The 23,485-nt window shown below is 39.0% G+C and overlaps 1 protein-coding gene across 2 annotated transcripts in view; it reads right to left on the bottom strand.

Annotated features, from left to right (window-relative positions):
* The window catches only part of ralgapa2 (Ral GTPase activating protein catalytic subunit alpha 2), a 129,212-nt gene extending 106,474 nt beyond the window's left edge, over positions 1 to 22,738 (bottom strand). The window contains exon 1 of one of the 2 annotated variants that reach the window (XM_053633338.1): positions 22,274 to 22,738. In XM_053633338.1, coding sequence (XP_053489313.1) covers positions 22,274 to 22,379 — 106 coding nt within the window. In that variant the 5' untranslated portion in view covers positions 22,380 to 22,738. The remainder of the gene's footprint in view (positions 1 to 22,273) is intronic. The other variant, XM_053633339.1, reaches the window with a different exon arrangement.
* Positions 22,739 to 23,485: the final 747 nt, after the last annotated feature.

The following is a 23,485-nucleotide window of genomic DNA, read 5'->3' as shown; positions in this document are numbered from 1 at the left end:
TATTTAAGAGTGTGAAACTGGTATGAAGAGCCCTCTTCTTCCATATGCTAGAGCTGACAGTATAAGTCTTGCTGTGCAAACACAGGACTGGTTCACACCAGTGGATCTGCGCAACGCCTATTTCCATGTTTCCATCGCGCCAGAACCGACGCTTTTTAAGATTTGCCTTCCAAGGACAGGCTTTCCAGTTCAGTTTCTACTCACCTGGGCGCACACCTGAACCAGACTCATATATTTTTCTCAGATAATCAGCATTGCCACTGATTGTATTTTTATTAAGCTTAATCTAGCACAGAGAGACAGAGCTCTTAATGAAGAGGACTGTGAGCTGTGTGCAGCTCTGTGTTACGGGTTGAGTGAAGTAGTTCATTATGAGTATGGAATAGTCAGAAATGGTTTCATTTTACTGTTTCAGTAGCAACATCATTGTATTCATCATTACTGACTGTCATTTTTCTGTAGGTGATGGTTTGTCATGGGCATGTGCTCAACTGTAGCCATAATGTGAATGGACAATGAGAGAATGCAGACATTAGGAGGTCCTCTGAGGGGGTGTACCTGTAGCGTGAACCCGTAGTGTGAACCCGTAGCGTGAACTTTTACTCTCCGTTCTCTCATTAATTTCTTTCTGCTGCTGCTGCTACGCCTCTCTCCCTCAGTCATGCACTCATCTCTCCCAATCTCCTTCTTTCTATTCTTTCTTATGCTCTCATCTCTCGCTGTCTCCCACTCCCTTTCTTTCTCTTCTCTCTCAAATCTCTCTCTCTCCCCAAATCTCACACGCTCATGTCTCTCTCCTCAATCTCTCTCTCCTCTCATGCTCTCATCTCTCCCTCTTTCATGATCTCATCTCTCCCTCTCAATCTCTTTCTTTCTCTCTCATGATCTCATCTCTCTTCCCCGTTCCCTCCCCCTTTCTCTCTCGTGCTCTCATCCCTTACCCTCTCTATTACTCCTTCCCATCTCACGCTTCCTTCCCTTCTCGCTCTCTGCTCTCCTCCCTCCTTACAACCTTACTCTCTCTATTCCCTCTCACTTTTTCCTTTCCCTTATTGCTTTCCCCCCATCCTCTCTTCTTACCATCACTCTCCTTTTCCTCTCACTCTCTCCTTTCCCTCTCGCATATTAATCTCTAATTAAGAAATTGAATGCAGCTTTTAAATGCCACTCATATACTCCAATATACCTGCGCACAGTAATGTGTGGGAAACACGATTATTGTTACAATTGCTAGTTTGTAACACTTTTTGTAAAACTATGTAATAAGAGCAGGCATGCATTCGATTCTCCTGACAAAGCCTAAGTAGATCGCTCGGCACTCCAGCAAGATGAGCCAACTGATGCATTAGCTCTGGCCTGATTTCCAATAGCACAAGGGAGGGAGAAGGCATGGCAAATGATTATGAGAAATAGATCTGATGGCAGAAATATTCAGTTGACATCCCACCCCATCAGCCTTTAGCAGACACCCACTGGATAAAAGACTATGATATGAAATCAGAAAGCTATTACTGGGCTCAAAAAATTGAGAAGCTTTAACACCTAATTTTAGATTTGCATTTAATGACAAAAGAACATATTTTAGATCTTTATCTTTCCGAACTATAGAGATCTCAGCGGTGCATAGCCAATCGTTCAGACCCAGCAAATTGCTCTGCATGTAAAAGTCACCTTTAAAATCATTTCACACACGACATTTTGACCACTGAACTGACGCTGAAGTATGAAGGCTTTCTCACATCAGCTGATTTGTCATGATTAGTGCTGATTAGTGCTGATTAGTGCAACAAGAGATGACATTAAATTGTATAAGTTGAATATAAAGTTAATATAGGAATAAAACCGCTGAATGTGAATCACACGGACATGCCAGCAGAGGTGCAGAAATAATCTAATGGGTGTAGCTCTTTTATATAATAATGCCTCACATGCTCCTGCTTTCAACACTCCACATTGTGTTTGGTTTCTTGCTGAGAAATACGAGTCCAGCAGCAGCCATATCCTCACAGAAAGAGGAAATGAGAAATATAACTTGTGTATAGATGGAAAAGTGAGAACTGACGATGACAACATCCTGAGTTGAAGAGGCATCAATCATTAAACAGTCAACTCAGGAGGAACGTTACATTGCGGTAATATCAAGGCCGTCTCATACGTTTCCTCTCTATTTCATGTCATGCAGAATGTACACTGCAGGATTTTGGGCTCCCAGAACATTTCAACATTACATGTTCAGTAGATTCGATTAAGTCGATACTGGTGGCATTTGAACAGGAGACAAGCTGTGAAAGAGTCTGTGTTCCTCTAGCGATACAATCCCAACACAGTGCCAGCCTCAATATTAATTTGGCTGCTCATTAAAGTAGGAAGTAACGGCATATTCCGTGAATACCAGCTATTAACAAAGTCAATTAACTGGAACAAAGAGGTTCAGCAGGGGTGCGACCAGAAATATATCGACCTCAGTTTGTCAGACATGTGTGAGTAAAGCAGAAACTGTGCACAAATGATCCCTACAAATATAAATCATAATAGATATTTATATTTCTACTTTAAAATAAGGTTATTCCTTGCCTTAGGCAAGTTGCATCTTTATCACTTGTATGTTAGATGTAGGCCTAGATGATGGTTTATTAGACCAATTTCTTCCTTTTGTATTACTTAGTATTCTATTTTAAAACACAATGGAATGGGAAAACTGCGAGGGAACACTGAGCATGAGGCAGAAATACACCCTGGATGGGAATCAAGTCTATCTCAGGGCCCAATGCAGACACACACACACATTCACAGAGGTACAGGTGACATGCGCAACATGGATCGTCAATTTCAGTGATATGTCTGATCCATGACTTTTTACATAATTTCCAGCATTTCTGTCTGTTTTGACAACATAAAATGCACTTTCTTGCATGGTCCTGCATGGAATTAAAATACATAATGCAGAAAGCAGCATAACAGGAATTGTGACAGTTTTCAAAAAGCGAGAAGGTTCACCCCCTGGTTCAGAGGGACGGGTTCTATTCAACATATTTTCTGGTTCCAAAGAGGGACAGAGGTTTCAGTCCAATTTTAGATCTGAGGAGACTCAACAAGTCCTTAAAAGAACCTCCCCTTCCGCAATGTTGCGCACAACCAACGTTCTACGGTCTGTGGCGGAGGGAGATTGGTTCACTAGTTTCGACCTGACAGATGCATATTTTTATGTTCCCATTGCTGTGCATCACAAGAAGTTTCTACTCTTCAGTTTCGGAAACTAGACTTACCAGTTCAGGGTTATACCTTTTGATCTTACTCTAGCCCCTTGAGTATTTATGAAGTGTGATGGCTGCCCTGTTGCCCCTGTGGGTAGAATCCCACAGGGATTCTATAGTAGAATCCCTGTGGATTCTACCATATCTAGACAATTGTTTGCTATGTGCTCAGATGAGGGACCACATTGCCAAGTCGGGTCTCTTGGTGAACAGGGCAATGAGCTCACTGTCTCCCACGCAGCCCATCATATTCGTCTGGGTGACGATCGATTCATCCACAATGTGAGCCTCTCTGACTGATATACTAAATCTTCTTGCCCAGTTTCATGGGGGGGATCTCTCCAGTATGGGGTGTTATTGAAGCTGATTGGAATACTGACATCCACCACCTCTGTAATTCCTCTGGGACTGCTTCACCTGTGGCCCCTGCAGGTGTGGAGCAACAGCCTTCAGTTGGACCCATTCAATCATCGTCATCAGTGGGTTGTAGTGATTCGTGGTTGTGTTCATGCCCTCCGGCAGTGGGCATCACCGGCCTTTTTGACAGCAGGCGTTCTGTTAGGAATAGTTCCCTCTCGTCGGGAGGTGGCAACAACCGATGCATCCCTCAGGGGTTGGGGAGCAGTTTGGAACCACAGTTGTGTCAGTAGTGAATGGTCAAGGGACCGGTCTATGGATCACATCAACCTGCTGGATATGCGTGCAGTTTTTCTTTCCCCCCAATTCCTCTGCTGAGGGAGACATTTCACAGAGTTGCTCAAGGCAGACAGAGGGTTCTTCTGATTGCACCACGGTGGCTGTCCAGACAATTGTTTCCCTTGCATGCGTTTTATTTATTTTTCCCAACTAGAAGTTGATTAAGAAGGAAATGGCTCGAATTCATTCACTTTATTGCTCGGGCACACATCCATGGTGCTAACTGTCAAGTATGGCTTAGCCCGGGCTGTAAGGTAAGATAAACGCGATCGACTATTTAAAAAGGAGGAGGAGCCACTCAATATGTGCCACCTGTCTTCCTGTTTCAGTGTAAATTACATCAACACATCGAATAAAATTTCACGGGGACTTCTTGTTTCTATAGCATGATCTACTCATTCTGAATCCCAGCGTCTGCTGTACCTCACACATCAGCCAAGCCAATCAGGTTGACTGTAGAATGATTTTTACTAGTTATATTAATTTCTTCAGAATCAGGGACTCAATGTCTAGACACAAACTTATTATGGACTTATGAACGGAGTCAGTTTAGATTTGGTTTCAATTCTGCGCAGATCTGTACTTTCACATCCGAATCCTCGTTTGCTAACTTGCTCAGAATGACATCCCATACCTCATCACGCTGTATCGATGGGTGTAGTCTGGAAAGCACTTCCACAATCACATGGTCAGGACTGAAAGTCTAAGGAGGAGCTGCTTCCACTAAACCATCAGAACTCTGCACTGCTGATCACACCTCCAGCTTCTAACACTAACAGACACACACTCACAGCACCAGTACATAACTCATACATGGCACTGTGCAATACACTGAACACTTTCATGTATTTACATATGTACACACATACATAAATATACACATACATGCGTTTGCACTTTTTGTATGCTCTTGCACTCCCTCTTACCTTATAACTATTGTATATTGTCTGGAGTCTATTTACTGTTTGTTACACAGTCTTCAGAGATACTGCATCTCATGTCTCTGCACCTTTGTATCAGCTACGAATGTGCAAGCGACAAATAAAGCTTTTAATCATGAAACACAAAGTTGCAATACTGTAACCTTGCATATCAGCTGATATCAATATCCATCCTTTTTTTTTTTTAAGCTACTATGCCTTAAAATAATTTTTTCTTTTAGGCCCCCTCTCTTCCATGGTGCCACTTAGAAGCGAAGTCTTGTACTTCAACCTCCCTCCCGGTTATGGTGTTCTCCTCCCTTCCTATAGCCCTTTCACAATACACGGATAATCCAATAGTATGTACCTCTCTAAAAATTTTCTATCAGTTTCGCCGTCATTTTAAATCCATCTCGGCCTCAACCATGGCACCTATACATAATACATAATCTTTCCTCCCTCCTTTATGGATTCCACGTTCTCTTTGTGGGAAAAGAAGGGTCTGAAACGCTTTGAGGATCTTTTCGTTAATAATGTGTTTGCAAACTTTTCTGAATTATCCTCGTCATTCAGGCTGCCTCCGTCTCACCTATTCCATTTCTTTCAAGTTAGGCATCGTGTCTCCTCCCTATTTGCTGGTTTTCCCTCCTTACCTACAAAGTCTGCATGGGAAGAGGTGTTCAAGCTGAATCCTAATAAGGGTGGCATTATTTCACGGATATATGCAACGATCTGGTCACAGGACAATTCTTACAATATCAAAACCATTAGTGCTTGGGAAGAGGAATTGGGCCTGGAGCTTGAGGATGATTACTGGGGCAGAGCATTAGATAATATACGTACCACCACGTCATGTGCTAGACTTAGTTTCATACAATTTAAAGTGGTCCATAGAGCTCACCTCTCTAGGAGTAAACTGTCTAAAATATATCCCAATGTTCCTGACGTGTGAAAAATGCAAACTTTCACCCTGTAACCTCAGTCATATGTTTGCAAATTGCAGAACTTTTGGAACTCTTTCTTCAAAACTATGTCCGACGTTCTTAAAATCAAATTAGATGTCTGTCCTTTAATTGCCATCTTTAGTGTTCCATCTCAGCGTCAACCTCTGAACCATAAAGAAGCTAGTGTTGTGGCCTTTGCATCGTTACTTGCTTGGCGCAGAATACTGTTGTCTTGGACCTCTCCACAATCCCCCTCTATATCAGTCTGGCTTAAAGATTTAATCTTCTTTTTAAAACTTGAAAAAATCAAGTACAACATCAGAGGCAGGGGAGACCCATTTTTGGGAAAATGGGCACAATTTATTACCTACTTCAATGATGTACACACCCTGGTGGCGGATTGAGGAGAGGTGGACTGTAATTCCTGATCATCTTACCCCTTTTTTTTGGTGTTGTTGTTTTGGGTTTTTATGTTTGTTAGTTTTTTTTGTTTTGTTTTGTTTTTTTGTGTTTGTTTTTTTTTCTCTGGTTGTTTATTTATTGTTTTTTTGTTTCCCCCTTTCTTTTGGTTTTGGCTGTGGTTGTTTGTTGGGGTTGTTGGGTGGGGTGTTATGTAAATTTTCAATAAAAATTCTATGATCAAAAAAAAAAATTATTTTCTTTTAAAGTCTGAAATATTTCACTTAAGAACATACATGAAAAATGCATAGCTGGAAACATTACTTAGACACAATCACAGTTTTTATACTTCCTTAAACGTATAGTATAAATAAAATACAAATCTATCTTAACAAAATATCCAATAGAGTCTCTTTATATTAAAACATTTTCGGTTATAATAAATAAATAAAAAAATCAAAGAGCATCATTTCGTGTGAAGCATTTCCACACGTCTGATATGACAACAACACCCACATGTTGGCTTTGCTGAACAGCTCACTAGTTGTTGTCATTAACGTGAAGCCAAGTGGATGTTGTTGTTGTGTGACCTACTTTAACCTTCTGTATGTTGTTGAACTATAAACAATTCTTTGGATTGATATTTCAGGTTATATTAGTTACTGGATTCATTCTTTTTTTTTCTGCGATACCAATACAGAATTTTTTGCTGGTTTTGGCCCGATATCTGGGATTGATGGTGATATCTCTACTATAAAGCACCGATTAACCAACATGAAAAGCTTGTTACTGATATGAAAGCTGATTTTAAGAAGTCAGCAATTCCAATTACTGACATAATTTTACATGACTAAGACACAAACAGTTTACAGGGCCTTTCTGATTTTAGTCAATTTTCCAAAGTCATATAACCAGTAGAAACTCATATGCTCACTGCATTAATCCAGTAATAATTCACCCTAAACAACTAACTCAAATAATGTCAATCACATAAAATGTTCTCATGTAACTCCGTTAGCATTTAACAAAAGAAGAATGTATTAAAAGCACTCTCATGGCTGGATTGGGAAGCTGTCACAAGGTTGCAATGGAGTTTAACAGGAAACATGGCAAACATATCACACACACACACACAGTTACCAATTTCATTAACAACTTCAAATAGACTGGAACAACTGAAGTGGGCATCCAGGAATATCCACTGATGAAGGCACAACCAACATGATGCTGGCATACATACTTCCTTATGTATGGAGACTTTTGGGACACCCTTTATATACAATGCCCTCCACTAATATTGGCACCCCTGCTAAATATGAGCAAATAAGACTGTGAAAAATGTTCATTATTGTTTAACCTTTTGATCTTTTGTTAAAAAAAAAAAAATATCACAAAAATACTCTGCTCTCATGGATATCAAACAAAAAACAGGTTTACCAAAAAAACAATATCTTTGTTAAACATAGGTGTGCAACAATTATTGGCACTCACTTAATTCAAAAAGTGAAAATTTCATATATTCTAGATTCATGACGCATCATGAAAACATCATGTACACATAATCTCGATGATTACGGTTTACAGCTCATGGAAATCAAAAATTCAGTATCTCAAAATATATATAGAATAAAGAATTGCGCTTCCTTTCTATTGTGCGCTATTTGATTGACACACGAGTGGACTTGCGCGCATTTAGTGAAGTTTAACGGAGACGCACTTGTTTTCGCTTAGTATAAAACACTCTTGTTTTTGGTGACCTGGATCGTGCACTTTTCAGATGCGTTTTATTCATAGAAATGTGTTTTCCACCATCCATTCTGAAATGACGTCACTGACAGGGGGGATATCCACAGTGACCCACCTAATCCATAATGAAATTCGCTGTTAATTATTTTATCGATTATTATAGATTTTATCGATTAGTTGTTGCAGCACTAAATCCCCATGTATGGATTTAATTTGTACCATTTAATCTGTAATTAATAAAAATGTAAAAACTGCATTACCATACCAACAATATCCCAGAAAAGTGTATCGTGTAATCATGAATCATGATATCGATAGTACATCTATATATCGCCCAGCTCTTCTTTCAGACAATTTGTAATTGTCCTACAATTTTACCATGAAAGACATGACAAGGTCCTTTCAGCAGGAGCTAAAACTCATCTCTCTCACACCCAAGTTAGAGCCAACAAATATATTTTCCACCTAACTGGCAGGAGATATATTAGTTGTTTTCCATAACAAAGGTGAAATTAGGCATTACATTTAAACTGTTATCTAGGAACAGGCCTGATCACCCTACACCACTCCCTGTCCTGCTAAGGCTCTGTCACATCCCTAGCAATAATAAAAGCTGTCATAATAAGGAGAGCATCAGATATGGCACTCCTTATGGCTTCTGAATGCCACCTAACCGGTACTGCACCACCTCCTACTATAGCTTACAACAATTGGCCTGACAATATCACCACTGGAAAGGATAGAGTCGTACAGACAGTCCATGTTCACTCTTTAAGCAATTTAATAATAAATAGTGCTTCCATACATATCAATATGGTTGTCTTGCAGGCCTGAATAGACATTCTGATCATTATCATCAATGAACAAACTCATGAACTGCCTCCTTTTCAAAACAAGAGGACATTTAACCATAGACCTTTCTTTCCAGAGCAGGACTCATAAGTTAAATGTAATCATTTTTAATGTTTCAAACGTAATTTAACAAAATAATGTTCACTTTAAACGCTCCTATAATAAAAGCCTTGACAGCTGCTGGTCATCCTGTCATAACAGTGAGCACAGAGAGCGAGAATCAGGGACAGCAACAACAATAATGACAGGTGCTGCACATTTTTTGATGGATGCTCTGTTACTATTTTGTGCTGTACTGCTGCAACTCAAAAACTCGTATGTGAGGCAGAGAGAGATGAGCCTTCCACATGTTAGGAGGACATTAACAGAGAAGAGGAAAGAGGTCACGTATGCAAAAGCTTCGTAAAACAGTCCCTGCAGGATTTCACGACTTTCTGATCGCAGAAATGAATGCAAAATCAAGCAAACACCGCAATATTTGGAGGAGCATGTAATTTTTCAAAATTACCGCAGATCTTGGCCAAGACATGTCATGTGACACCATCACAACGCGCATTCAGCCAAAGCCCTCTTCTATTCATGTGCATCGAACATAAGTACAGCTAAAAGTTCTCATTTACCAACAAAAATCACTGTGAAAGACCGTGCAAAACAATTTTGCGAAAATGCTAATTTTCAAGTAGTTTTCCTGATGGGGAAAAAAGCACAAAAAATGCTGCAAATTGCATCACAAATGGACAAAAAAAAAAGCTGCAGCAAAATCAAGCATTTTTGGCAACAATCACAAAAAAACCTTCTGTACAGAATGGTAAAATTCCTGTAGTCTATGTCATATTCAATACCTTTAAGATAAATATGCGATGTAGAACTAGGACGGAAATTATTACAGCTCTGTAAACATGTAGGTCTTGTTAGCAAGTTACTTCGCAGATACAAACCTGTAGTGATGCCTCATGAGATAAATAATGTCATTATATTTAATAAAAAATAATTAAACACTCTTACATTTTGCTGTTGAATTGGAGATAATGGCTGAAGGCTCTTTACACTGTTTACATTTTGATTTTCCAATGTAGACTGCAGAATACAGTGCTGTGAAAAAGTATTTTCACATCCTGATTTATTCTGTTTGTGTGTATATTTAGTCTCGTACTAAACTGTTTCAGAACTTAAAACAAAATCTAAGATAAAACAAAGGCAACCTGAGTAAACACAAAATACACTTTTTAAATGATAATGTTAATTATTGAAGCAAAAACGTTATCCAATACCAACTGGGCCTGTGTGAAAATGTATTTGCCCCCGTAGTTACTAATTCTCCAAATCTAGGAAACTGCATTCATAATGGGGTTCAGCTGGACTAGACACAACCAGACCGGATTACTGCAAACCCTGTTCAATCAAATCAACACTTAAATAGAACTTTTTCTACAGCATGAAGTTGGTTAAAATGTTTAATAAAGTAACACACTATACCAAAATTAAAAGCAATTCCAAAAATTATGAGGAAGAAGGTGATTGTTAAGGCTCATTAAGGCACATCTGAATTTTGCCAAAACACCCCTTGAGGATCCTCAAACCTTTTAGGAGAATGTTCTGTGGACCGAGGATTCGCAAGTGGAACTGTTTGGAAAACAGGGGTTCCATTACATCTGGCGTAAACTGAACACAGAATTCCACAAAAACATCATCATACCTACAGTCAAGCATGGTGGTGGAAGTGTGATGGTGTGAGGATGCTTTGCTGCTTAAGGGCCTGTGCAACTTGTAATAATTGAGGGAAACACAAATTCTCTACCAAAAAATCCTGAAGGAGAATATCCGGTCTTCAGTGTGTAAATTCAACCTCATGTGCAACTGGATTATGTAGCAAGACAACGATCCAAAGCATAGGAGTAAATGCTAATCCTAGAAGTAAGTGAAATCTGAAAACTTTGGTTGCAGTTATTGCTGCTAAAGGTGGCACAAACAGATTTTAATTTGAAGTTTTTTTCACATGGGTGAGAGGTGTTGGATACATTTTTTTACTTCAGTAAAAATAAATGAAAAACTGTATTGTTTGTTCACTCAGGTTGCCTTTGTTTTATGTTGTATTCTATCTAAAACTATTTAGAATGAGATGTACACAAAAACAAGAAATACTTTTTCACAGCACTGTATGCAATATTGTGGAGTTTAGGTCTACATTCTAAAGAACACAGAGCTATTTGTGTTGTAGCATCACTGAAGAACTCCTGTCACTAGTATTCAAATGATCTTTTCATGGCACTCTTTTAAAAAAAAAAAAAAAAAAAAAAAAAAAAAAAAAAAAAGCTGGTTTATTTATTTTAGGCATCGGGTGGGGGTGAAAAGAACGGAAGTCTACACTGTCACCTAGTTACAACACCATCCTGTGTTTAAATAATGTTTACGTAATGAGGATTTTCCCCATTACTAAGTAGGGACATCATCACTTATTCCCTTGTACCTTAAAACATATTGGTAAAAATATTACTAAGTAATTATGTCAGTTCTCTTTCAAACACATGCATTACACAGTGCATAGGCTACTTGTAAACTTGCAGACATTGGTAACATAATTAAAGTGTTTAATTTCTATTTGAGTTTGAGAATGAAAACATTTCACCAGTCTACCAACTTTGCTCTATAGCAAGACAGGCAAAAACAGTGTGGACATCTAATACCTCTAATGTTTTTTTACACCGAAACAAAGGAACATGTGATGGAGCCCCTTCTCCTCTAACAGGCCATTTGGTCGTTTGCATCAGCAAGCCAGAAATTCAAATGAAAATGCAAATGCAATGGAAATACACAGGTCTGTAGACAGACTGTCAGGAACAGGTGACCAAACCTTCACAACATTTAGACCTAAGTATAGAAAACATAAATGTACACAAAATACAAGTCTTTATAGGAAGTTTCTTTTACACGTTAACAAAATTGAGTAAAATTTAAAATGTTATGACATTGCAATAAATATTTCACATTTGACTTGATTATCATCAAGTTAACAAAAGTAATTCTAAGTGATTATTTGATGGGTCAGGATGATGATTGCAAACAGCTTTGACTGCCACCTATTGTGTATTGCAACACCTCTCCGAGCCCACTATGGATATAATTTTTAAAAAATTAAAGCTTGTGTAGGTAAATATTGTAGAACTAATGGGCTACCTTAATCGTCCATGTCTTTGCCAGCTGTTGTAGGACAATATGAATGCTCCCCGAGATGCAAGAGTTCTGCCTGAAAAACCCCCACATGTACTGTCTGGCTGTGAGGAAGGAATGGAGGCACTCTTAAGCCTGGTTTAAACTGTATGATGAGAGTCATATCATCTACAACTCGATCCAAGATGGAGGCGGAAATCACATTACAAAGGTGCTCACACTGTGAGAGTGCCTCGTAGTGTAGCTGCTCATGCTGAGCACCCGGCCAAAGTTAAATGTCAATATCATTAATAATGACCTCAGTCTGAAAATGGTTACAAGCAAGCAGTGACGGTGCAGAGACTCTTGACTAAGCAATTTTATGCACCAAAACTTCAGAAAGGACACAGAGTAAGCACCTGAAAGACTCAACTGCTTCATTAGTGACACCGGTTTCTTTTGGACACTGCTGCGTCCCAATTCATCTACTATTCATCCTAAATAGTATCCGAGATTAGAATTTGTATCCCAAAAGGTACCCGGATGGTCTACTATTTCCGGAGTGTGGTTTCAAGGACACTTTTTCAGGTAATATTGCCCACAACTCCTTGCGTGAGGGAGGAGAAGATTTGTAACTGCTTGCTTCACCAAATGCAACCTGCAAACATGGCAGACGAGTGTAACGTCGTTAATGAGTCTTCAGTATTTGAGTGTAAGAAATAAAATGTTAAGTATTAACCAAAGTTTTTTTTTTTTATTGTCGCACAAGATGGTTAATGGTTGGATGTTGTGTAACAAGAGTACCGTGTTTATCTTGTAGGGTCAAATTAAGAGAGCGAGCAACAATGTTCTCTGAGGTTACATGACTAGTAACCTCCCAGTACTTGCATACTCTTTTTCCTACACACTCAAAAGCGTATAGCTTTTCTTCATAAAGAGAGTACATATATTTAGAGCATAGTATAATTAGGCGAACTGGGAAGCAGTGTTTGTTTCTTTTGGAGATTTGTGTTTGTAAATCAGGATTCAAGTTGCATGTTGACTTGCCTGTTACTCGAACCAGACTTGAATGACTTGCGAGACGACTCTAACTAGGAAAAACAAAAAAGTGCCCTCTCTGCTTGGAATTCCTATTTGGGATCGTGGGAAAGTCTCCACAACCCCGATTTCAGCATGTGATGTCAAATCAATATAGCTGCTCAACTTTAAAGGAGACCTATTATGCCCATTTTTACAAGATATAATATAAGTCTCAGGTGTCCCCAGAATGTGTCTGTAAAGTTTCAGCTCAAAATACCCCACAGATCATTTATTACACCATGCTGTAAATGCCCCTTTTTGGGTGGAAGCAAAAACATGCTGTTTTTGTGAGAGCTGCTGCTCCCCGCCCCCTTTCCAGAAGAGGGCTGTGCTTTTACGGATACTACGGCAACAACAAATCCATGAACCATTATGACTGACACCGTAAATACCGGTGTTCAGCCCTGTATGTATGAATCAGAATGTATGAATTAGACAGACAGTAAGCGTTTTCGGGTTAAAAACAAAAATGACAACATAGCTCTGTCTATATGAATACAAACAGAGACAGTGGTAACTTTAGCCACATTAGCCACGGAATCTGCCAACAAGCACGTTTGGAAAGGCGATTTGCAAACATTCACAAAATATGCAGTGGAGCCTAATACTTACATCTTCTGGATACGAAGCTGGATCATGAGCAGTTGGTACTGATCCATGCTTAAGAATCAACTTTTCAGCAAATCCTGCTTTGTATTGACCCTTGTTCACAAAGCAGTCTGGTGTAAAATGATTCAAACAAACATATACGAATTTAGCTATTGTTTTGGGGCACATTTCCTTCAAAAATAAAACTTCTCAACTTCTCTTCAGTGGCTCTGATGCCGGGAGAACATGAAGACTCTAATGTTCATTCTTACAACTGACGACAGAACATTTACAAAGCTTACAAGCTGAGACTGAGCATGGCTGACTGTGTGCCGCTCTCTCAGGGGAGGATCTATGCTAATAGGGCAGAGCCCGTCACCAGTCGTGGGCATGGCCTTTTCCAATGTGACGTCACTTTGGAGAGAAAATGTAAACGACTCATTTTGAGACACTGTTTATGATTTAATATAAAATATATAATATAATAAAAAAAGGAGTGGGTGGAGTTTTACCATTATAGGGTGGTTGTGTACACACTGCTGACACACATTTATGTTCAAACACCATGTAAAAGTGAATTTTGCATAACAGGTCCCCTTTAAACACTTTTTTAAATTTACTTTTATGTGAATTATACTGTATATACAAGTGTGTGCTTTATATCAATCAACATACAGATATATTCACTTGTCAGTCTATAACACTGACTATGCAGCTTGCTGTTTTGAGGAGGTAAATATATAAATCACTCATCACAGCTGGCTAGATTGTTGCTAACAAAAAGACAAACAAACATGGAGGCATCCGTGTTTTTCCCCACTTTATAGTTTGAATGCACGGAGGTCTAAAATAACATCATTCTGAAGTCCGGCTTTCCATTTCTGAAGTAAATCGAATGCCGCATAAAGATTTGCAAAATTTTCAGCGCAACAAAAGTACGAACAGAAAACGAATAAACTGTATGACTGTCAGGTTTGGGACTATCATGTGCAGTAATTTATCCACGCAACTCAAAGCAGTAAGCACAATACTACAAAAATGGAGGTGCAGTGCTGCGTGAGAGCGGATCTGCTTTCATAAAGTGGTTAGCATCCCTAGAAGACAAGTCCGAACACCACGTATCCTTGGACCTAAAAGATTATAAAAGGTAGCTATTTCTAAGACTATATCCAAAGCATGCTATACACAGGCGTTCTGCTTCTCCTCACATGGTAGACAGGAGTACATGCACTATTTTTAAGCTAATGTGAATACAGCCATCATCACTCATTCACTCTCTGATAAAAGCAGATTGGCCTCCATGTCTTTCTGCCTACACAAACTAGAAGCTAGAATTATTAATATTATACAGTAGCTCTTCCCAACACCAATGATTCTGCATTTTCTGCATGCATCACTTCAGTCTATCACACAAAATTTTTGGAACTGAACATTATACTCAAGGCTCATTGAATTGGGCATGTTTGTAGGTTTTAAAACAAAAATCATCAAATCAAAAGTTTTGATTTTATTAACCGATTTGCATGGAACTAGATTTGTGTGATGTGATGATATAATCATCTCTACAATATTCACTGACATTTACTCAGATTATACTGTATTACCAGCCCTGCTAACCTTTAAGCATTTTGCGCAAGAGCTCTGTATTTAACATTGAGTACACTAGAATGATTAAAACTTAAAAATACACCAAAAAGGGCAGTCTTTTTCTCCAAAATAAAACAGAACATAGGCTAATCAACGTACAACTCCGAAATGATTTGTACAGGTATTCTCAATTCTTTAATATTAACAGACACTACTGGGAAGCCTCACTCCTGGCCATGTGGACTTTAGACAACCAAATTTGTGTATCAAAAATGTACTGTATTTTATTTTATTTATTTTTTACTGTTTACTGCATATTACTACAGAATCACCTAAAACCCCATCATCCAACTAAGTTTTTTGGGATTGCCAGTGCCGGCCAGCAGTTTCCGACCGCACAGCTGAGAACAGGAAACCCTCCCCTACTGGCCTAAAACCTGAAATGATAGAAATGCCCATTTTCCTGTCTGTAAATCATTCATCATGATTTTGAAAAAAAAAGTGAATCACAAGCAGGAAAACAATCGATACCATACAAGACTACTTGGAATAAATCTTATGTTCTTATAACCAACATTTTGATTAAAAAAAAAAAACAAAAAACAAAACAACAGGGCCAATATTAACCATCATCAAAACAATAAGAAAATGCAGGAAAATGCAATGAATAAAATGTATTATTAATGTTGATAATCTCGAGTCTCACCTGAACCACAGCATATTAAAACCTGCAACAGACGTGAACATTTGTGTAGCAGGGTCTTACAATGCCATCATCATAATTCCATGTAAGTATGAAGACAGGCACCTACGACAGTGTCCACACATGATGCCATTTCATAATCACAGATCCGAGGCCAAAGTAGTATAAATCAGGCCTTACAGTACAACACCACGGCGTTAATGATCGCAAAGTCATAGGCTGGATTTAACTGACGGTGCTAATGCAATGTGTCATTCAAATAAGCAACAGTAAGCTACACTCGGCTTCTGATATTAATCAGAATCTGACACTGCTCACGCTACATAATTTAACTCTCTGACATCTGGATTCATCTGACAGCTTGGGCAAACACATTTATTGGACATTACTCTCTCATACTGTGCAACAAACGCCATATGATTCATATGTGATAAAGTCAAAATCACACAGAATGCTAAGGTGAAAGCCTGGATACACACACACACTTATCTGCTTTTGCACAAAGTTAATCTGTTGTTATTAATAATTGTTTCTACTCGTTTCATGGTAATCAAGGAAGAATTTGAAGTCACATTAAACAGTTAGAACTGCCATGAGTCCCAACAAAAGCAATATGGCAGCACAATAAAATTCAAAAACACCACCCAGCTGTAAACGTTGTGCTTGCTGTTGTCCTTGTTCCCATAACAGGAAGGTGAGGTAAAGACAGGCTGTGTGTGATCAGGTGCTCCAGTAATTACCAAACTCAGTCGAGCCCAGCCAAGCGTAACATGCGCAAACAGCAGCTTTCCAGCTCATACTGACATCTTTTAAAGGTGGAGCCAAAGTCTAACACACAGGTGTACGCATGCATCTTAATCATGATAACTAGTTACACTTTAAATAACCATAATTACACAAAGCCATAATACTCAAATTCAGGCTGTGAATGTGACTTTTAAAAAAATAATAACAACAATCAGGGCAGCACAAGGTTCAAGGAAATGAATGACATGTGAATGAAGAAAGAAAAGAAAAAGGGAAAGGAGGTCTGAACATCCAACACCCCATCAATCATTCTCACTTCCCATCTGTACAGGAAGCAGCCAGTGGGAGGAAATCCTCAGTATTATGAAAGCACAGCACTCTGTAAGTCTGGAGTGGTGCAAGAGCGAAATTTAGGCCCTAAAAGGTTAAACCAGCCTTATCTAGCATGATGCACACGGACAAAAGCAACACTGAGGGAAATGATGGCCATGGAGTGGTCTGTAAGCGCTGATTACTAGTCTTGACATTGAACCAATACTGGAGTCAGCAAAACACACACACTGATATGACAGGCACAAAACAGAACAGCTTAGACATTTGAAAAAACAAAACACAGTAACTAAAAGCACATGATGAAGATAAAATAGTGATAGAAACTGTTGTGCTTTGTGAGTGCCACAATATTCATACCTACTGCACAGTTCTGCAGCAATATTTAGTTCTTTTTTTAATGAGAGTTTACTGAGGAGAAAGTTTACCTTCAACACAACAATGATGGCAGAAACACACAAATAAACAAAAAAGACATCAAGTCAACATGGCTGTTCACAGCATCAGCAGCAAACACAGCAGCTTCTTATTTTTCACCGAGTTATACTCTATACACAGTCTGCTTTGGATTTAAAAAAAAACAACAGACAAATACACAGGAGGATAGCTTGTTGCTAACAAAAGATGAACATGGAGATCTCCAAGAGTTTTTCCCCACTTTATAACTTGAATGCGTGGAGGTCAAAAATGACATCGTTCCAAGCTCTGACTTTCCACTTCTGCAGTAATGCAAACGCGCATGAATAAGACCAAAAACCCAGCTTGTCTTGTGACTGAGAAAACGGAAAGTGTAAACTCCTCTCTCCAGAAGACTCTCTCATTTCGGGAAAGTTACACAGCTTCACCATACAGTCCCCTCTGAAACTAGTGCAACGGCAAGGCCAATTCAATTGATTTGCTGTATATTTTAGACATTTGTGTTTGAAATGAAAAGATGAATATGACATGAGACTTTTTTTTTTATACATACTTCCATCTAGATGTGTTTATCAACATAAACCATAGAACCTTTGGTCTCAGACCACCCAATCTTTAGGCGTGCAAAAATATTGGAACATGTATCTAACTGCCAGGTGTTTCTTGTTACCAAGGCGTGTCCTGTTAGAGTGATTGTTTAAACAATAAATAGCTCTGAACATCTTCTCTTATCTCATCAACCCGAATGTCTTTGGTATATAGCACAAACAAATGAATTGACCTTGCTGTTGCAATAGTTTAGCAGGGGGCTGCATCAACAATTATGCATTTTTCTGTTAAACAACAACACCTTCTGACTTGGAGAATACAACAGCACTGTCCTGTAATGTGTAATAGCAGGTTCAATTTGGTGAAATCCATCTGAATGTGACTAGTACCCCAAGGAAAGACACTTGTGTGTAAACATGGCAGGTTAGCCAAATTGTTCAAAAATATACTTAATACTTGTTGTATCCAATTATATTAAATTAATTTAAAGTATCCAGAAAATAAGCCTGCCCCAAGACCAGTGAATACTTTCTTAAAAAACACATGCAAAAATAGCCATGCAAATCTAGCCAAATCCTTTCAGCTGCTTTCAACCACCAGAGCTCTAAACTCATTGGCTTGCTGCGCCAATGCTTATTAACCAAAATTACTAAAAGGAAAAATACACTTCTATATTATTGGTTAACTGCATGAACAAAAATGGCTTGCAACTGCAATTCTGTGTGCATCAGCCATCACATAAAAGTAGACACGTCAAAACTGACCAATGATGCCTGTTTGAAAAGCTTTGTGTCCAATATGATTTTAAATTATGTAGTGGGCATTAATATCCTCGAATCTCAACTAAGGCTGCAATGAATAAGTATAACAAATAATCATAATAATAATTAAAATAAAGTTACAATCATTCTAATAGTCAATATTTTACCACTTTCATGAAACCTGCGTCACTTCTATAGGCGTAATGTGTTAAGACTGAACTTCCAGACGGCATGTGGTTTGACTACACAAAGTTTTTATCAGTAGGAAACTTGCATCTGAAGTTTAGACTGATAACACATTCTTTGGATGAAAGCAGTTTCTGTACCACTTTAAAACCTTATACAACACAGAAAATGACACCATTAATAACGCACAGATTAATGCATGATCAAAATACTTTCTGACATGAAGAGACTGTCAAGGAAATCTATATTGTTTTTCATTATTTTTCAATAATTCAATGTGCTTATCTTCGGAGAGGTATGGACATATATGAGAGGATAGATGTAAATGTGTGCTTGGGCATTTCTAAACAGAACACACGAAGTTGTAAACAAGTGCTATCATCACTTGCAGACATTGAACCTGCTGAACCCAAATGCATCTTTCCTCTCACTCAATCATCAGAGCCATATAATGAATAAATTCTGGTATGGATATGGCACTCATGACCATGATCATCGCTTAGCTTTAAGCCGTTTTCACACGTGTGTTTTGGTCTGGACTCTGGACCAGTCGAGCTCTGAGCTCAGTACAATTGGTGAAGTGTGAACTCTGTTTTGAGCACTCCACAGAGATCTGATCCCTGCTCATCTTGAAACTGGTGATCTGGGCTTTGTTTTAACCGAACCATGCCAATGTCTACACATGCTGAGTAACGTAATTGGTTAAATGTGTCACGTAACTTACAATTTCTACTTTTATGACGCCAGGGAAAGGTTTAACATAGTTGGTGATATACAAAAGCAGACTTTTATAGGACTGGAGCACGGTTATTAGCTCACCTTTGTGGTGTGAGTGCTTCCACTGAGAGCATCAAGCTCTGCAAAACAGTTCCATATTTGCAGTTATTCCTGCATGACGACAAGCCATGCATACAAAATGAGTTGGGAGCAAGAAGTCACTTGAGTAAGAATAGCGCACACACACAAAAAAAACAGCAAATCAACGAACATAATGCCTACCAATATTCAAACCTACATGCACAAAGTTAACATATGGTATCATGTAAACTATCCATGGTTCAGAAGGTATTCCTCAATTCTGAGATTATGAGCCACGCCCCCAAACAAACCCACAATGGATCCTGAATGCAGACTTGAGTGTTCATAAGTGTGAAAATGCCCTTAGTTGAGATGAGAGCTTGAACAGCGGAGTTTTGCCATCTCAAAAAAGGTTGAGAGTGAACTACAATATATGAGTTAAAGCCTTAATCAATTTTTTTTTTTTAAAGATACCTGGATTTTAGACCAATAATGAGGGTGTATTGTATACGTATGCCGTTAATCTAATAACCAGCAAAACCAGACACGGATGTAAACATCACAGATTTAATTCAACACTAATCCTACAAAATTTAAACTTTCCCAAATAAATATCTGGCACTAAAGCGACTCGGGTATTGTTTTGTAAAAAAAAGTGGAAAGTTCAGATTTTTCACGGCACACTGAAAAGCATACAGGCATGATGTAGAAAGAAATACTGACTGACTCATACAGACCAGGGGTTTTTCCCCCAATTATTGTATTACCCAAACACCCTGGATAAATTATTGCTAGAATTACTTGTTTGCCATCATCCCATGATTCGGCTTTGGGTGTCTTGTGGGTGCCAAAACTAACTCATGCCAGGGTCGTGTTTACGATGATGAGCTAGTACAGGGGTTCCAAACTTTTCCAGGGCAAGGCCCCCCAAATGGCATTAACATTTGACTGAGGCCCCCCTTTTGCAAGATGTCTTTAAAACACATTAAAAATACAGACTTCTGAATATACCCCCCCCCCCCCTTTTTTTTTAATAATTACATCTTACATCTTTACATTACGTTAGGAATTGATTGTGTGTGTGGTTGCCTGAGAGTGAAAAAGAGAAAACATACTAGTGGGAGGGATGGACTTGGTGGCTCCAACCAAATTGTTGAGGACCCCCGGGCACCCCCTGGCGATCCCCAAGGGGCCCCCACTTTGAAAACCACTGAGCTAGTACACCAGTTGATGAAATATACATGCTGAGATTTTAAAATGTCTTGAAATAATGCATGCATGCAGCATTTCAGATAGTATATCAGTATTACAGATTTGAAGTAGTATTGATGCTGGGATTGAAGGTGTATTCAGAAATACAAGGGAGATGTATTTCCATCAAAAGGCAGTCGTAAGGCCCAAGCAGACATCTTTAGTGGAAGAAACCAAGTGAATCTAAACTGAATTTAAACTGAATTACTTACAAAAAACAAAAAAAACAAAAAAAAAAAAAAACACCTCACAGGCTTACATAGGTTTCAACATAATACAACTAAGAAGAGGGTCACATACTAACTTTCACGTAAAAAAAAAAATATTAAAAAATGTCACTCAGACTGAGTGTGAAATGACGGGATGTTAAACGTGTTTGAGGCAGCAATAAAAAGTTTATTTAGTTGTTTGTTTAGTATGTCAGCAGGACAACTGGTTTGCTGCTGGTCGTGTGGCTCGGCAGGATAACAGAGCAGGAAGTACAATCTGAGCAGACATTTCTGTGTAAAACCTGCACGAGTCACCACCATGAGCCTGAATATCTCGTTATATTATATAATATTTTAGTCCCTTTTTTTTCCTAGAGTATGGTTACAAATCAAAAAACTCATGTGTGAGGTAATGGTGATTTGCAAGGATATGTGTGCGATCAGTGTTCAGGGTTATGCATTAACAGATCTGAAGCATTGCATTAGTTTAGGAAGTTCAGCACTTGTAACAGTTCATGTGCATTAGTGTTGTTTGGTACTGACTGAATGAAGGACCTCAATAAGCTTGCTTTTTTTTTTTGACAGATTACTACACAATACTGCAGCTGCTCTCAAAGCTCGACCATATGCAAGGACTGGATTGAAACCAGCTCATCCCACATGCCCTTTCTCAATTTAACAGCCAGCTTTTTTTTTTAGGTTATAATACCACTATCTGAGTGTGCTAGAAAGCTCGCTACCTAGCTAGCACGCTAGCCAGCTACGCCAGAACAATTAAACCAAAAAGACACCTGACACTAGCTAGCATCGCCACTTGACCGGCTGTACACCAAAGAACACAATTTACACCGGACATTTTTCACATTCCCTGAATAAAAAAAGCTAGCTACGAGGTTGCGTTATCCTTGTTTATAGAAAAACAGACGGTTTCATTCAAGAAACAAAAGGCACGTCGTCTCGCAACTGTCATATAAATGCAGCTAGCTAGCTTGCTAGCTCGCGCAGTCGTTTGCTCATTGGTCCACACACCTAACCAACTAGCTAGCCTGCTAAGCTAACGCACGGTCCTGTCAGTGAGTCGCAGCCTCTGTCACAGCACCAAAGCTCACCTAAGAGTGACCGGAGATGCTTCAAACGGGTGAAAACATCCTTCTTTGGGTCCAGAACTTTCTGTGTAGATTTCTTGACGTCTCCATAACCCCTTCGAGTAAACATTCCGGTGTAAAAGTCAATTTTTGCGCCCTTTTACCATTCAGTCGGTGTCCTGTATGCCGCCACTCTCCCAGCTGCTGAACGTTTGACTTGTTGTTCCAGCGGCCGCCTCTCCGCGGTGTGTAAACACGGAACCGCTCAGATGTCGCTCTGGCCAGACATGCCCCTTGACCCTGCCCCTAGATACGCCCCCTTTTGCTATTGCAGGTTGTTGTTGTTGTTGGTTTTTTTTGTTTTGTTTTGCTTTTTTAACTCTTTCTCTACAAACACTGCAACACGGTCATATCTTACAATTAGACACATGTCCCAATAATAATAACGGTCTTGATCGTATCGAAGTATGTGAGGTTGAACTGTAACTGCGTGTTATTTTTATTAGCCACATTGGATAGGTTAAAGGCCTTAACGATTTCTTAAACATAATACAAGATTACCCCAAACACAACTACCACCACAAATTCCTACACCAACACCATCATCAACAACAACACTTTCACCAACACCATCACTACCACCAACACCACCAATTCCTACACCAATACCAACACTATCATCACCAACAACTCCTACAACAATACCAACACTATCACCACCAACTACTACACCAACACCAACAGCACCAACTACTACCCCAGTACCACCACCAACACCATCACCAACACTATCACCACAAACTACTACACCAACATTATAACCACGGACTACTTCACCATCAACAGCACCACCACTACTACCACCATCACCAACACTATCACCACAACCTACTACACCAATACCAACACTACTGACTACTGCACCAGTACCAACAGCACCACCACCACCATCACCAACACTGTCATCACCATCTACTACACCAGCACCAACACCACCATCAAAAACACTACCACCAAAACCACCACCACCAGCCCCAATACCACCACCTCCACCACCACCACTACAACAACAACAATAATAATAATAATAATAATGTACAATTTATTGTTGTTATTGTTAAATGTAAAATGCCCTTGACTTTTTTGTGCTTGTTAACTGGTATAACATGTTTGTTAGCTTATATCGGGTATAACATGAAGTAATATTGCTGTTACTCTTTTACATGTTACACAGTG

Source organism: Ictalurus furcatus, chromosome 9 (assembly GCF_023375685.1).
Source record: "Ictalurus furcatus strain D&B chromosome 9, Billie_1.0, whole genome shotgun sequence".
Taxonomy (NCBI): domain Eukaryota; kingdom Metazoa; phylum Chordata; class Actinopteri; order Siluriformes; family Ictaluridae; genus Ictalurus; species Ictalurus furcatus.
This window is presented reverse-complemented; position numbering and strand designations above follow the sequence as displayed.